The following is a 13,825-nucleotide window of genomic DNA, read 5'->3' on the forward strand; positions in this document are numbered from 1 at the left end:
AGGTAGGAGTTGCAGTTGGGACTGGAAACCAGGAACTCTCTAGAAGGGATGTGGGCATCCTATCCAGTGTCTTAACCACTAGGCCAGATACCCACCCTCCTCATTATTACATTACTTTGAGAATATCAACATTTCGCAAAGTTTTTATAACTAATACAAAGAAAACAAAATGGTTTGTTTTTAAGGCTTAATATTGACAACTTGTTGCCACTACTTGTTAACACTAGCATCCCATTTTAGAGTGCTGTTTGATGTCCCAGCCATTCTACTTCCTATCCAGCTTCTTGCTAATACATTTGGGAAGACAGCAGGTAATGGTCTAAGTGCTTGAGTTCCTACCACCCATACAAGAAACCAGAATGGAGCTCTGGGCTCCTGGCTTCATCCTGGCCTTTCCCTGAAGGTTGTAGCCATTTAGGGGTCAAACTAGCAGGACACTCTCTTCAAATAAATAATCTTTAGAAATACTCATTATTATAGGGGCCGGCACTATGGCGCAGCAGGTTAATGCCCTGGCCTGAAGTGCCGGCATCCCACATGGGCACCAGTTCGAGACTGTCTGCTCCACTTCCAATCCAGCTCTCTGCTATGGCCTGGGAAAGCAGTAGAAGATGGCCCAAGTCCTTGGGCCCCTGCACCCATGTGGGAGACCGGAAGAAGCTCCTGGCTCCTGGCTTCAGATCAGCACAGCTCTGGCCATTGCAGCCAATTGGGGAGTGAACCATTGGATGGAAGACCCTTCTCTCTCTCTGCCTCTCCTAATAAATAAATAAATCTTTAAAAAAATATTATTTACAACTAAAATTGCAGTAAGTCACTTTTTGGTGTTCAACTGCATGGCATCTTTTGGTCCATGCTGCACTTGTGGAAGCAATATTCTTTAGTGCCACATCTATTGGGAAGAGAAGGGAGAACCCATGCCATGTGCCAGGCACACAGGACATCTGGGTCTCTCACAGGGCAGCAAGGGCTCAAACAATTGGGCCATCTTCCACTGCTTCCCCAGGCACATTAGCAAGGAGCTGGATCTGAAGTGCAGCAGCCAGGGACACAAACTGACGCCTGTATGGGATGCTGGTGTCGCAAGTGGTAGCTCTTTCCACTGTGCCACAACAACATTGCCCACAGAGGGCTGATTTTAAGTGGCTTAAAGTGAGTGTATGTATTGCTCTCATAAAAAGTTTAAAAGTACTAAAGATCAGAAAGAATACATCAAGGATATTGAGCACATCTGTTTTTAATTCATATTTATTGATTTACTTTGTGCCAGGTACACCACGTTAGATGCCAGGGACACTAACAGTAAATAAGATGGCCCCTGCCCTCACAGTTTACATTTCCATGGTTAAAGTGCATCTCAGGTATTCAGATAACAATTCTGCCACTTCCCCTTTATAGCATAATCACATGACACAGTACAGCTACCAACCAGAGTTATAAAATGTTAGAGCTCACTCAACAAAACCTTTGGTATCATTTCTCCAGGTCTTGTTTTACAGAAAAGCTGAAGTGGTGAGCATTTAAACCCAGAATTCATGTTCTAATACCAAGTTTGGTGCCTTTCTCATTTTCAGTCTTCTCACAAAACAGTATTCAGATTTCCTTTTTGCCTTGCTTTTGTTAAATATCAGCATTCAAATCCTGGTAACCTACCTATGCAGCTGTTTTCTGCTAGACAAAGACCTTATAATTTAAACTCCATTAAATAAATGTACATGCTATCCCATCCAATACTTTGTGACAAACCAGAGGGATCAGGATCATCCAAGTCCTGACCTCTGGGACAGCTGCACGCCCTTACAATTCAAGAGAGCAAAAGCCATGTGCCTTCAGGGAGTGCATCTGCCTGCCTGCCAAGTCCTTACTTCCCTATACTTGTGATTTTTCAGTGCTCCTGACTTGCTAGGGAGTGCTACTTTGTTGCTCATCAGCTTGTTTTCATGATCTAGCCTGTTCTAGCCTGTGCCACTGACCAGAAGGAATGCCAAGTATATATTGTAGCAGTACTATCTTTCTAGCTGACAAATACACATCCTGTCAGTTGTGAACACACCCTTAAATGCCCCTAATGTGCCAGCCACTATACTATTCCGGACACTGATGACATAATGAGAAAGTCTGAAATCAAGAGTAGTAGTTGTACTGAAAATTCTAGTGCCCACAGGAAGCAGCTTTCAAAAAAAAAGACCAAATCAGGAATGGGTGCTGGGGATTGGGCAAGGAGTTTTCTTGGAATCCCACAGATGAAAAGAGAAAGCTGCTTTCATTTGAGCAGAGAGAATGCCCCATCCACAAGGACAGTGAGAGCCAGGAAATGAACTACTAGTGTTCCTGAGATTTGCGGGGCACAATGCAATTATTCTCTTTACCAGCATTAATTTTTGAAATGCTGGTTGTCCAGAATGAAAAAGAAAGAAAAAAAAAAAAAAACTTACCCCCCCCTTCAGTAATTCCTCAGGACTATATTTACTCTTGTCACACTGTAGCTGATCCTGCAATGGAGTGGACTTGGTAGTTTGGAAAGTTCCTTAATACATAAATTGTTTTTTAAACTCATAGCCTAGCAGAAGGCCCAATTTGAAAGGCAAAATTACAGTCTGAGGGAGAAACAGAGAGTGAAAGAGCTTCCATCTGCTGGTTTATCCCCAGATGGCCAGGGCTGGGTCAGGCGGAAGCCATTAGCAAAGAAAATTTACCCAGGTCTCCCCTGTGGGTGGCAGGTTCCACTGCTTTCCCAGGCATATCAGCAGGGAACTGGATCAAAGGTGGAACAGGTAAGACTCGAACCAGTGCCCACATGGGATGCTGGCATTGGAGGCAGAGGCTTAACCAGCTGCACCACAATGCCAGCCCCGAAAGCAATCTTGAAAACCAAGAATGTGTAATTTTCTCCTATAGAACCAGTAAGATTTTGACTTTTAACCAAATTTACATGTCCAATCACAGGTAAAAGGAATGAAACACAGTAAAGGCATCTTTTAAAATGCTGCTTAAATAGATTTTTTAAAACATTTCCTTTAATATGAATTTTATGCTTTAATATGCATCACTTCTGCTAGTATGGACAAGTAATGTAGACATTGTTTAGAATATACTGTGACTACTTTAGCATAATTTTATTTAAGAGTTAGGTTGTTTTGTCAATGTTGACATTTTTAGGACTACGTACTATAACTTATGACCCAAGTTTCCGACCTAAAAGTCTTACTTAAAGCCCTATTTTCAACTTATCAGCAGGTGGCCTTTAACAAGCCAATCTATCAGAACCCTGGGTCCACATATCCACACTGAAGACAATGCAACCCATCCCACCTGCTTCCCAGTGTTCCTGTACAAATCCACAAGGTCAATGTGGGTGAACTTTTCTAACTATAAAGTACTATAAAATGACAATTACAGATAAGTCCACCACCAAAATAATATTCATGCCCATAATCAAAAGCTTTTAAACAAAACAGCTTCAAGTCGTCAGTTAAGCAAATGAAGACTATAATACAGCCTATGTCCCACACCTACTTAATCTTATCATTTTTGGGTAGACTTAATTCATTTTAAGGGGGAAAAAATCTGAGTTTATTTGTTAGTGTTTACACAAACAAGCTGCAACCACTAATTCAAAAATAGGAGGATTTTTCCCCCAACAAGAGTGTATTTAATAGGACTCTATCTGAATAAGAATTCCATACAAACAGAATATATATCTTAACACATGAAAGCAAGGAAAGAATATTTTACATTATACAGAACTCCAAGTGATTCAATCAAGTTACCCTTCCAACCAAATACTTATTATTTACGTTTATTACAAACATCGCAGTCAGTTCAGGATGTGCCAACAATCATACAGTTAAAACACTTAGTAGTGTGAGGCACACTTGACTGTTTCCAGAGATAGGTGACGTAGCCTTCATTTCAGAGGACCTGCTGTGAATGAATTACTGTCTGCTTTTTAATGTTTCAACTAACCTGTGAAAAGAAAATGAAGTTTCACAAAATTAACCTTGTTATAAAGCATAATTATTTATAATGTAAATTTTATACTAGAGGTGGATTCTAAAGCAGTTAACATGACAAAAGCTAGAACAGATGATAAGAATCAGATTATGGTCTCAATTTCCCTGAGGACTGCTATGGTTTACATGCTAGTTTGGATGCTGAGTGTCCCCCAAAAGCCCCTGTGTAAAGGCTTGGTTCCACAGTCATGTTAATGGTACTAGAAGGGCAAAAACTTAATCCAATTATGGTGTCTGGACTGGACTGTTAGGGTGGAGTCCCCTGGTGGCTTTGTAAGAGTCCACACAGACACACACACACTCCCTCTTGCCATGTAATAACTCTGTGCCACCTTAGCACTCTGCCAGCAAGAATGGTTTCAACAGTGGCCAAATCAAGAGGGATGCCCAGTCCTGGACTTTGACTTCTAAAACCCTAATCTAAAATAAATCCTTTCCCTTTATGAAAAGCTGACTACTGTAAGAGTCTTTTAAGTTCTGACTATGCTGCTGATCTCTGACAAGAACATCTATCTACCTTTTATCGTGGCAAGGGAGGAGAAGAAACATCAGGAAAGGATCTAAAGAAGAGAGCTTTAACCTAATTCCTACTTGACAAGAAAACTGGAGGGTATGGAGAGGCAAGAAAAAGGCTAAAAAATGGCAGAGTTGGCTTATTTAAGTAACTGAAATAAGGCAGTGTGGCTAAAATAAAGACAAAGGCACAAGGAGACCAGTGGATAAAGAAGAAACTTAGGAGATAAGCTATAAAGTTATCTAAACTTCATCCTCAAGAAAAAGCACACATGCACACAGCTACAAGCACACACTAATGCACAGACATCATCTAGAAACCTGATACTCGCCATTCCATGGCCTCATCCAGGCCAGTGCCTTTGGTTGCTGACGTTTTGAATATCTGCCACTTTCGATCCTTTAAGGCAGGTAACCCAAGTGAATTTGCCATCTCTGAGGGAGTCATGGCCTGCTCCATGTCCTGCTTATTTGCAAACACCACTAAAATGGCTTTTCTCAGCTCTTCTTCCTAAAAAACAATTGAAAATAGGTAGTTTTTTGGTTTTTTTTGACAGATAGAGTTACACAGTGAGGGAGACAGAGAGAAAGGTCTTCCTTCCGTTGGTTCACCCTTCAAATGGCCGCCATGGCCAGAGCTATGCCAAGTCGAAGCCAGGAGCCACCAGGTGCTTCTCCTGGTCTCCCATGGGGTGCAGGGTCCAGGCACCTGAGCCATCCTCCACTGCACTCCCGGGCCACAGCAGAGAGCTGGACTGGAAGAGGAGCAGCCGGGACAGAACCCGGCACCCACACTGACCTCCTTTTGTTTTTGAATACACTGAACTTAACACACTTGGCTTCTGGCCTTCTGTGCTCGCTGATCCTTCTGCTTTCAATGCTTCCTCTGTTCGTAACGTGTTTCTTCTCACATGTCTCTTCTATAAAGAGGAGTCTTTTTCTTCCTAATCCCTTTTTTTTCCCCGGCTTTGTTCTTTGTATCACTTACTATTTCTTTGCTTGGGTTTTTTTCTTTTTTTTTCAAATTTGACAGGTAGAGTTAGTGTGAGAGAGAGAGAGAGAGAGAGAGATATAAAGATATTTTTATATCATAAGAGTAATTCAGAACAGTTGCTTTAGCTTAAGAGAGCTTTGAATGTTCTGGGAATCAAGGAATCTAGATTTTATGAACTTGCAAGGTGTGTTTTTTCTTTTTTTGTTTGTTCTCCAACCCTTTCTACAACTGTTATTACTGGAAAATAAAAAAAAGTCTGCGTGAAAGAAAACGATACTGAAGGCATGGTAGGGGAGGAATCCTTTGCTCCTCTTAATCATTTCTACATCTGATAATATACACTGGAAACAGCAAATATAAACAATTTCCCCACATTTTACCAATTTCCTTACCTCCAACATAGCAACTAATTCTGATTTGGAAATTCCAATTCGGTCTCGGTCACAACTGTCCACTACATAAATGACTGCATCTGTGTTTGAATAGTAACATCTCCAGTATGGCCTAGAGAAAATTCAAAATGGGAGAATACATTACTATTAATCAAAAGAAGAAATGGACACACCGATTCACAAGCTACGAATCAGGACAATGATGAGGGGGAGGGATGGAGTTTCAGGCCAATCCTGACCCACCATGGTTCACTATTTTTGATGGATTTAAATATCATCTCCTGGGGCCCGCGTAGCAGGTAAAACCGCCATCTGCAGTGCCGGCATCCCATATGGGCACCAATTCAAGTCCTGGCTGCTCTACTTCTGATCCAGCTCTCTGCAATGGCCTAGGAAAGCAGAAGATGGCCAAGTTCTTGGGCCCCTGCAGCCTTGTGAAAGACCTGGAAGAAGCTCCTGGCTCCTGGCTTCAGATAGGCCCAGCTCCGGCTGATACAGCCATTTGGGGAGTGAATCAGTGGATGGAAGACCCCTCTCTCTCTCTGCCTCTGCTTCTGTAACTCCACCTTTCAAATAAGTAAGTAAATTTTAAAATACACTAATAAATATCATTTCCTTCATATGCAATAATGTGAAAAGAATGGCAACAAATATGTCATGTGACCAAGGCATTTCAAAATGAGTTCTAGGCCTGGCGCTGTGGCGTAGCCGGTAAATCCGCCGCCTGCAGTGCCAGCATCCCATATGGGCACCAGTTCAAGTCCCAGCTGCTCCACTTCCAATCCAGCTCTCTGCTATGGCCTGGGAAAGCAGCAGCAGATGGCCCAAGTCCTTGGGCCCCTGCACCCACATGGAAGACCCCAAAGAAGCTCCTGGCTCCGGATCAGCACAGCTCAGGCCATTACGGCCAATTAGAGAGTGAACCAGTGAATGGAAGACCTCTCTCTCTGCCTCTCCTCTTCTCTTTGTGTAACTCTGACTTCCAAATAAAATAAATAAATCTTAAAAAAAAAAAAAAGTGAATGCACACTTTAGACTAGAGAATATTATCTCTAAAATCGCTGAATGTGCTTACAGAAAAGTTGTACATAGTAATAAATCTTCAAGAATCTCTTAAGTGTGGGGAGCAATTCGGACTAGACTGAGTTACTGGAATTAAGACTTGTTCTATGCATCTGCTCTCCCACAATATGGCGCTGGGAGAGAAGAAAACAGCTTTTACACAGCTGCCTCCAGTTCAACCAATAAACTGTAGGACTTGCTCCTGATTGGAGAGCAGCGTACTCGGCGTGTGGGCAGCCGAGTTAGGATTGGCGGAGGAGGACTATAAAGGAGGAGAGAGACGGCATGCACCAGGAACATCTAAGGGGAACATCTAAGGGGAACACCTGTGCAGCCCCCGAGAGAGCCGGCCGGCGGTGTGCCGCTCCCCTGCGGAAGTGGGGAATGTGGCCAGGGGGAACTGCCCTTCCACGGAGGTGGAAGGGACGGTAGCCAACCCGGGAAGAACCAGCAGCAAACCCGGGGAGGGCCGAGCAGACGAAAGAACAGCGCAGGGTCCTGTGTCGTTCCTCCACGAAAACGGGGAGCGACACTTAAGAAGCATAGGCTTTTTAAAACTTTAATGATTTTATACAATCATCATTTAAATTAAGTACTGATGATACCAAGAAGTAGAAATGGCTACAATTAGAAATAAACTCTAAAGTGATTTAAGAAATGAGTTAAGGATGGGGCTGGCGCCGTGGCACAGTAGGTGAATCCTCCGCCTGCGGCATCGGCATCCCATAAGGGCGCCAGTTCTAGTCCCGGCTGCTCCTCTTCCAATCCAGCTCTCTGCTGTGGCCTGGGAAAGCAGTGGAAGATGGCCCAAATACTTGGACCCCGGCAGCTGCATGGGAGACCAGGAAGAAGCTCCTGGCTTCGGATCAGCGCAGCTCTGGCCATTGTGGCCATTTGGGGAGTGACCCAGTGGATGGAAGACCTTTCTCTCTCTATCTCCCTCTCACTGTCTGTAACTCTACCTCTCAAATAAATAAATAAAATCTTTAAAAAAAGAAAAAAGAAATGAGTTAAGGGGTTGTTGCTGTGACAAAGCAAGTTAAGCAGCCATTTGCAACACTAGCATCCCATATAGGCGCCAGTTCAAGACCCAGCTGTTCCATTTCCAATCCAGTTCCCTGCTAATGCACAGGAAAGCAGCAGATGATGGCCCAAAGTGCTTGGGCCCCTGCACCCATGGTGCAGAAGAAACCAAGGTGCAGACCAAGAAGCTCCTAGCTTTGGCCTAGTCCAGCCCTGGCCATTGAGGCCATTAAGGGAGTGAACCAGCAGATAGAAGATCTCTTCCTCCCTCCCTCCCTCTCTCTAACTCTGCCTTTCAAACAAATACAAATAAATTAAAAAAAAAAAAAAAAAAAAAGGAGAGAAAACAAAATGAGATAGAAGTATACAGGATGTTTGGAAACGCATTACTAATCTTTGAAGATAGTACCACAGGAGCTACTCCTGAAAGTCACCAAGGATTCACAATGGCATGTCAAGCACAAAACCCTGCACAGGACATGTGAATGGCAGAAGACACCACTGTTTCCATTAGCCAGTGACAGTGGGCCTGCTAGGTACTTTTGTGTATTTTAACAGTCTGTTTCACAAAGGAAAGGGAAGACAAGACCCAAATGGAGAGTCCCTTCTAGTTAAACACTACTAAATTAAGTCTTGAAATTTTATTGAAAAGATCTTCATTTAAGTGGTATCTGAACAACTGGCTTCCTTAAAATTAAAATCTAACAGATGCTCTGAGGCAACAGGTGGTTTCAAATATTGGCTCACTTTTAAACCAGATGACTCCCACTTAAATTACAATAGAAGATATATTTTGGTTTACTGCTATCAAATCTTAAGGAAACCAACAAATGTTAAATACCACAAAATAACCTAGTCTTTATACCATACCTGATACTTGTCTGTCCTCCTAAATCCCAGACTTGGAATTTAAGGTTTTTGTACGTCACTGTCTCTACATTAAATCCGATGGCTGGAAGAGAAATAAAATCAGTAGTATGTGAGAGTAGTGCTTTCTACCTTCCAAGTATCCAGCCTAACTGAGTTTCAACAATTAATGGGAACTATTATATCACATTATTAGTTGGGATATTATTTAAGACAAGCTGATAGGCTGTACTATAGAGAAAGGCACGTGCACACACATGTCAATCAGCAAGATCAGCTCCAACTTCAGTTATTGTGAATTCGATACTTCTGCAAATATGTAATTCTTAACTCAATGAAATCCTGTTATATTACAATTCTCTCAGCACTGGCATACCAAAGTATTCAGAGTTATATTTAGGGAGTATAAATGCAGATGTATAATAAAAACTGCCAATGTTGGTAGCTAGCAAACAAACAGATCAAAATCAAGAACAATCAGGTTCTAAACTTCAGTAAGGTCACATCAACAGCGTTAAGGCATCTGGGCTCCCAGCCTGTCAATCTTGGACTCCCTGCAAACATCCTCTAGGGCTCACTTGTAATGAGGTCACAGCTAGACAGACAGAGGGGAGGTGCCCCATCCTTTTCTCTACAATCTTTCTAATGTGGCGCTCTGGTGCCACACAGCTCTGACAGGACACCAACATTTTCATTGGGGAGAACCTAACTGAGGGTGAAAGAATGCTGAAAAAGCTTAGAAGATCACTAACATTCTACAAACTCAGAAAAAAAATTTCAAAATAAAATATCACATTTATAACTAGATAATTTGTTTTATTTTTATATTTTAAAGTGTGCATTTGTAAATGATGCTTATGAGTATTTGGCAAGTATATCTATTACAACTAAACAAATACTATAGTAAACCTGAGAAACAAAAAAGAAATAAATAATAAATAAGTAAATAAAAAAAGCAAGTTCAGAATGTCTCCCTAGATTTAGGCAGGAATGCAATCACCATGTGCTCTACGGTTAAGAACATCATTTAAAGGCAAAGGACAAGAGTGTGGAGTAAAGCAGCCCTCGCTGAAATGCAATCCACAGTTGCTGTACTGAGCACTGCAGGGGCCATAGCACAGAAGGGAACGATTTTGAGAGGCAAAAGCCAACAGAAATAAAATGTATTTAAGGTGTGGGGCCGGCGCTGTGGCATAGCAGGTAAAGGTGCCGCCTACAGTGCCAGCAGCCCATAGGGGCGCCAGTTTGAGTCCCAACTGCTCTACTTCCAATCCAGCTCTCTGCTATGGCCTGGAAAAGCAGTAGAAGATGGTCCAAGTCCTTGGACCCCTGCAACCACATAGGAGACCCGGAAGAAGCTCCTGGCTTCAGATTGGCACAGCTCCAGCAATTGTGGCCAACTGGAGAGTGAACCAGTGGATAGAAGACCCCTCTCTCTCTCTCTGCCTCTCTTTCTCTCTCTGTGTAACTCTGGCTTTCAAATAAATAAATCTTTTTTAAAATTGTATGTAAGGTAACACAAAGAAATAACAATGCCGCAAGGTTCAAAAGTTATTTCATAAATGCTAGATTTTTATTAATCTGTAAATTTAAATAGTAATATAAAAATACCCTAAGTTATATAGTGATTTTAGAGGTGTAATTTAAATAACCTGGAGCACACTAAATAAACTCTTACATTTAGCTTAATATATTAATCTTCTCTCAATAAATTCTGGTCAACAAACAAAAAAGTGAGGCTGACACTGTGACGTAGGAGGTAAAGCTGCCACCTGTAATACTAGCATCCCATATGGGTACCTATTCACAGCTTGGCTGCTCCACTTACTATCCAGCTCCCTGCTACTGGCTTGGGAAAAGCAGTAGAAAATGGCCCAACTGTTTGGGACCCTTCACCCACATGGGAAACCCAGATGCAGCTCCTGGGGACCAAAGCTGGAGAAGGAACCAGCATATGGCCTAGTGTTCTCTCACTCTTGCTCTCTTCAAATATATAAATATTTTTAACGTTCATGGATAAACGGAACTAAAAGATAATCTGCATTTTCCATGAATCTAAAAAAAAAAAAAATCACTAGCTCTCAATAAGATTTAGTGACTTAGGTGAACTCTTTTTCCGCTGTCCCAACGGGCAGTGTTTTTTTGTTCTTGTTGTTTGAGGCAGAGAGAAAGTGATATCTTCCATCCACTGGCTTACTCTCCAAATACCCACAACACCCAGGGATGATCCCGACCAAAGCCCAGAGCCAGGAACTCCATCCAGGTCTCCCATGTGTCAGGTACCCAAGTACTTAAGCTATCATCTACTGCCTTCCAGAGTACCCATAAGCAGGAAGCTGGATCAGAAGCAGAGGCAGGTCTTGATCCCAGGCACTCTGATACGTGACGAAGGTGCCTAAGCAGCCATTTAACCAACTGTTCCAAAATTTCTCATCCCATGCCAACTTTGCAACAGCTTTAAACATTAAAACCCAATAGCACATCAGGACAGGGATCCTATAATTACATCAAATTACTTCTTGGTTTATGAATAAAAATGTTACCAATACTATATGCACACTAGAAGCTTATAAACCTTAGCAACTTATGAATGTTATTTACTCCAAATAGTTGTATTAGATAGAAACCAGAACACCCCTACAATTAGTTTATGATAGTAACACTTACTAGGAATAGTGGTAACGACTTCTCCAACCTGTAATCTATACAAAATTGTGGTTTTTCCTGCTCCATCTAGTCCCAAAATTAAAATCCTCATTTCCCGGGTTCCAAAAAGACTGGAAAAAATACTTGAGAAAAAGCCACCTAAAAAATAAAAGCAAAACTGTGTTCAATACCATTTTATGCACTCTGTCCACAAAACATTTCATTTTGCCCTTTGAAAGCTACAGACCATGCCAAACAGTGTTACAGTTTCCTGGATGCACAGGTGTTTATTTTTGCTCCCAATGAAGTACATCGTTCAACATCAAACAAGTAATTAGTGTGTATGTAATCAGTATGTCTTAAATACTGCATCAGACAAGCACAGCACATGCAATAAATAAGAGAAACAAGACTGCTGTCTTCATGGGACGCCTTAGCATCATCTCCTCACCACCCCTAAAAACCAAAGGGCCAGTCAATACCAGTGGGACAATTAGGTCCTCCCACGTGGAAAACAATTACTACTGTTTTACAGCAGCAAGACCACCTAAGGACCTCCACTCACTCTCAGCTCTCTGCGAAGCAATCGGTATAACTGCAACCAATATAATCAGCAAAAGGAGCTGACACACGGAAGCCAATAACGACAAAAACTACCTTAACAGAAAACTCCTTTTAAGTAATCTAACACATCATAAAGTACTTCCAGAAAGCACTTGGGCCACAGTCCTTTTCCTAGCGAACGCCAATGGAAAAGGAAAAAAAAAATAAATAAAAGTTAGGTGAACAATATACCGTAACAGCTGACAACGGAAGTGATGCCACACTTCGTTCCTGGACTAAAAGATGGCACAGTTCAAGGAGTCTGGAGAAATGAACACAGCGAGCGCTTGGGAAAGTTCGCCAGAGTAGGCGTGCTTAGCAAAGTCCTCCCTCCCCTTCGAGGCAGGAGAGAGGCAGAAGCGCAAAGCTGCAAGGGTCACTGAAGGCCGGCCACCGCTTGTGATGCTGGGGGGCCGGAAGTACATCCCCCCACCCCGCAGGAAACAGAGGAGGGATTTTAAACAAGCATCTTCATTTTGAAGCGTGGGAACGGGCACCTTCATGTGAGAGGGGAGCGTTACCCGATGCTTGTGACAATGGGCGGCCAAGAATTCAGAGTGACATTTCGTTCACTGCCGAGTAACACCCCTCCCACTGTCTCCATCTTAACTCTGTCATCGACTTGAAAAGCTACAGCGGACAAGCGGACAAATGCCCAGGAGGCTACACCTGCCCTCCGATTTTTCCAACTGACGCAGTTCCATTGCTCTAAGAGACTAAAAAATAAAAATCAACCTGCCACTCCGGGGTCACAGCTCGCCTTTTAGCCAAGAAACCTCAACCGACCTACGACGGACACGCTGCCAGGCTTCGCAAGACCGACTCTGCCCAGCAAGGCGAGCTGGACACGAGGGGAAAGTTCGTGGTCCGGGAGAAGGACTCGGGCCCGGCTCTGCGGACCCTGCGGTCCCCGCTGACCCCGCGAAGCGGGCAGGGAGCGGGGCCGGAGGAGAACGTGAAAGCCAGCTCCACCCCCACAGGTGAAAACCCACGGAGGGTTTTAAGCACTCAGCGCCCCGCCCCCTGAGAAGCTGGCTACTCGGCTTCCCAGGCCGACCCCTCTCCTCTTCCCGACCCCAGCCCTCAACCGCAGCCCCTACGAGCGCGCGCCAACCCTTGTCTCCGACTCCTCACCCATGATGAACCGCCTGTCTGTACTCGCCGGTCGTTCGAGACAGGCCCCAGCTTCAGCAGCGACTTCTAGTCCAGCCTCGGCGGCGCCGCCTCCGCTCGCCTGGGCCTCGGTTTGCCGCTCTCAGGCGTTTTCCACGCAAGCCTGCGGCGCCAGGAACTTCCACGTCGGACTCCTGGAGGGGGCGGGCGCAACGGGGCCACCGCGACTGCGCGCCGGCCACGATGGCCTGAGCGTCCGCGTCGTCGCTTTCGACGCAAGGCCTCGGCGCGCTGAGTGTGGATACTGTGGGTGCCAGACGAGGGGAAAAAAAAAAAATCCGGAGCCTCAATCTTTCCTGTTTCTGTTTCTATGGCAGGAATGGCTTCTGCAATAGAGCAAGTCGGATTTTCAATTTTTTAACTCCGCCACCAAGGCATGGGGAATCGGCCAACCAAGAAATCGAGTCGGGCCTTGAGGAGGAGGGCGCGGGGCGCTAGGGCTGTCTGGCTGCGTCTTGGCCGGGGATGCGGGTCCTGCCTGCGGGGGCTGCTTGCCTCATCCCAGGTGCTGTCTCCTGAAAGGAAATGGCACTATGGAA

At 43.9% G+C, this 13,825-nt stretch overlaps 1 protein-coding gene across 1 annotated transcript; it reads right to left on the reverse strand.

Moving 5' to 3' along the window:
* Window positions 1-1,232: 1,232 nt before the first annotated feature.
* ARL1 (ARF like GTPase 1) lies at window positions 1,233-13,480 on the reverse strand. The gene is made up of 6 exons (XM_008256964.5): window positions 13,248-13,480; window positions 11,532-11,669; window positions 8,868-8,949; window positions 5,913-6,024; window positions 4,859-5,037; window positions 1,233-3,966 (listed from the first exon to the last, which is right to left on the reverse strand). Exons 1-6 carry the CDS (start codon window positions 13,249-13,251, stop codon window positions 3,936-3,938), a joined length of 546 nt encoding a protein of 181 aa, XP_008255186.1. The 5' UTR covers window positions 13,252-13,480; the 3' UTR covers window positions 1,233-3,935.
* Between the last annotated feature and the right edge of the window lie 345 nt (window positions 13,481-13,825).

This window comes from Oryctolagus cuniculus, chromosome 11, assembly GCF_051225735.1.
Source record: "Oryctolagus cuniculus isolate XC-2025 breed Fujian yellow rabbit chromosome 11, ASM5122573v1, whole genome shotgun sequence".
In the NCBI taxonomy this organism is placed as follows: Eukaryota; Metazoa; Chordata; class Mammalia; order Lagomorpha; family Leporidae; genus Oryctolagus; species Oryctolagus cuniculus.

Bases quoted from the DNA above. Each gene is read 5' to 3' on its own strand.
- ARL1 (XM_008256964.5), bottom strand. The intron at 8,950-11,531 runs GTAAGTGTTACT...TTTCTCTTCCAG, and splicing joins AGTCGTTACCACTATTCCTA to CCATCGGATTTAATGTAGAG. The intron at 6,025-8,867 runs GTATGGTATAAA...AATTTTCTCTAG, and splicing joins GGAGGACAGACAAGTATCAG to GCCATACTGGAGATGTTACT.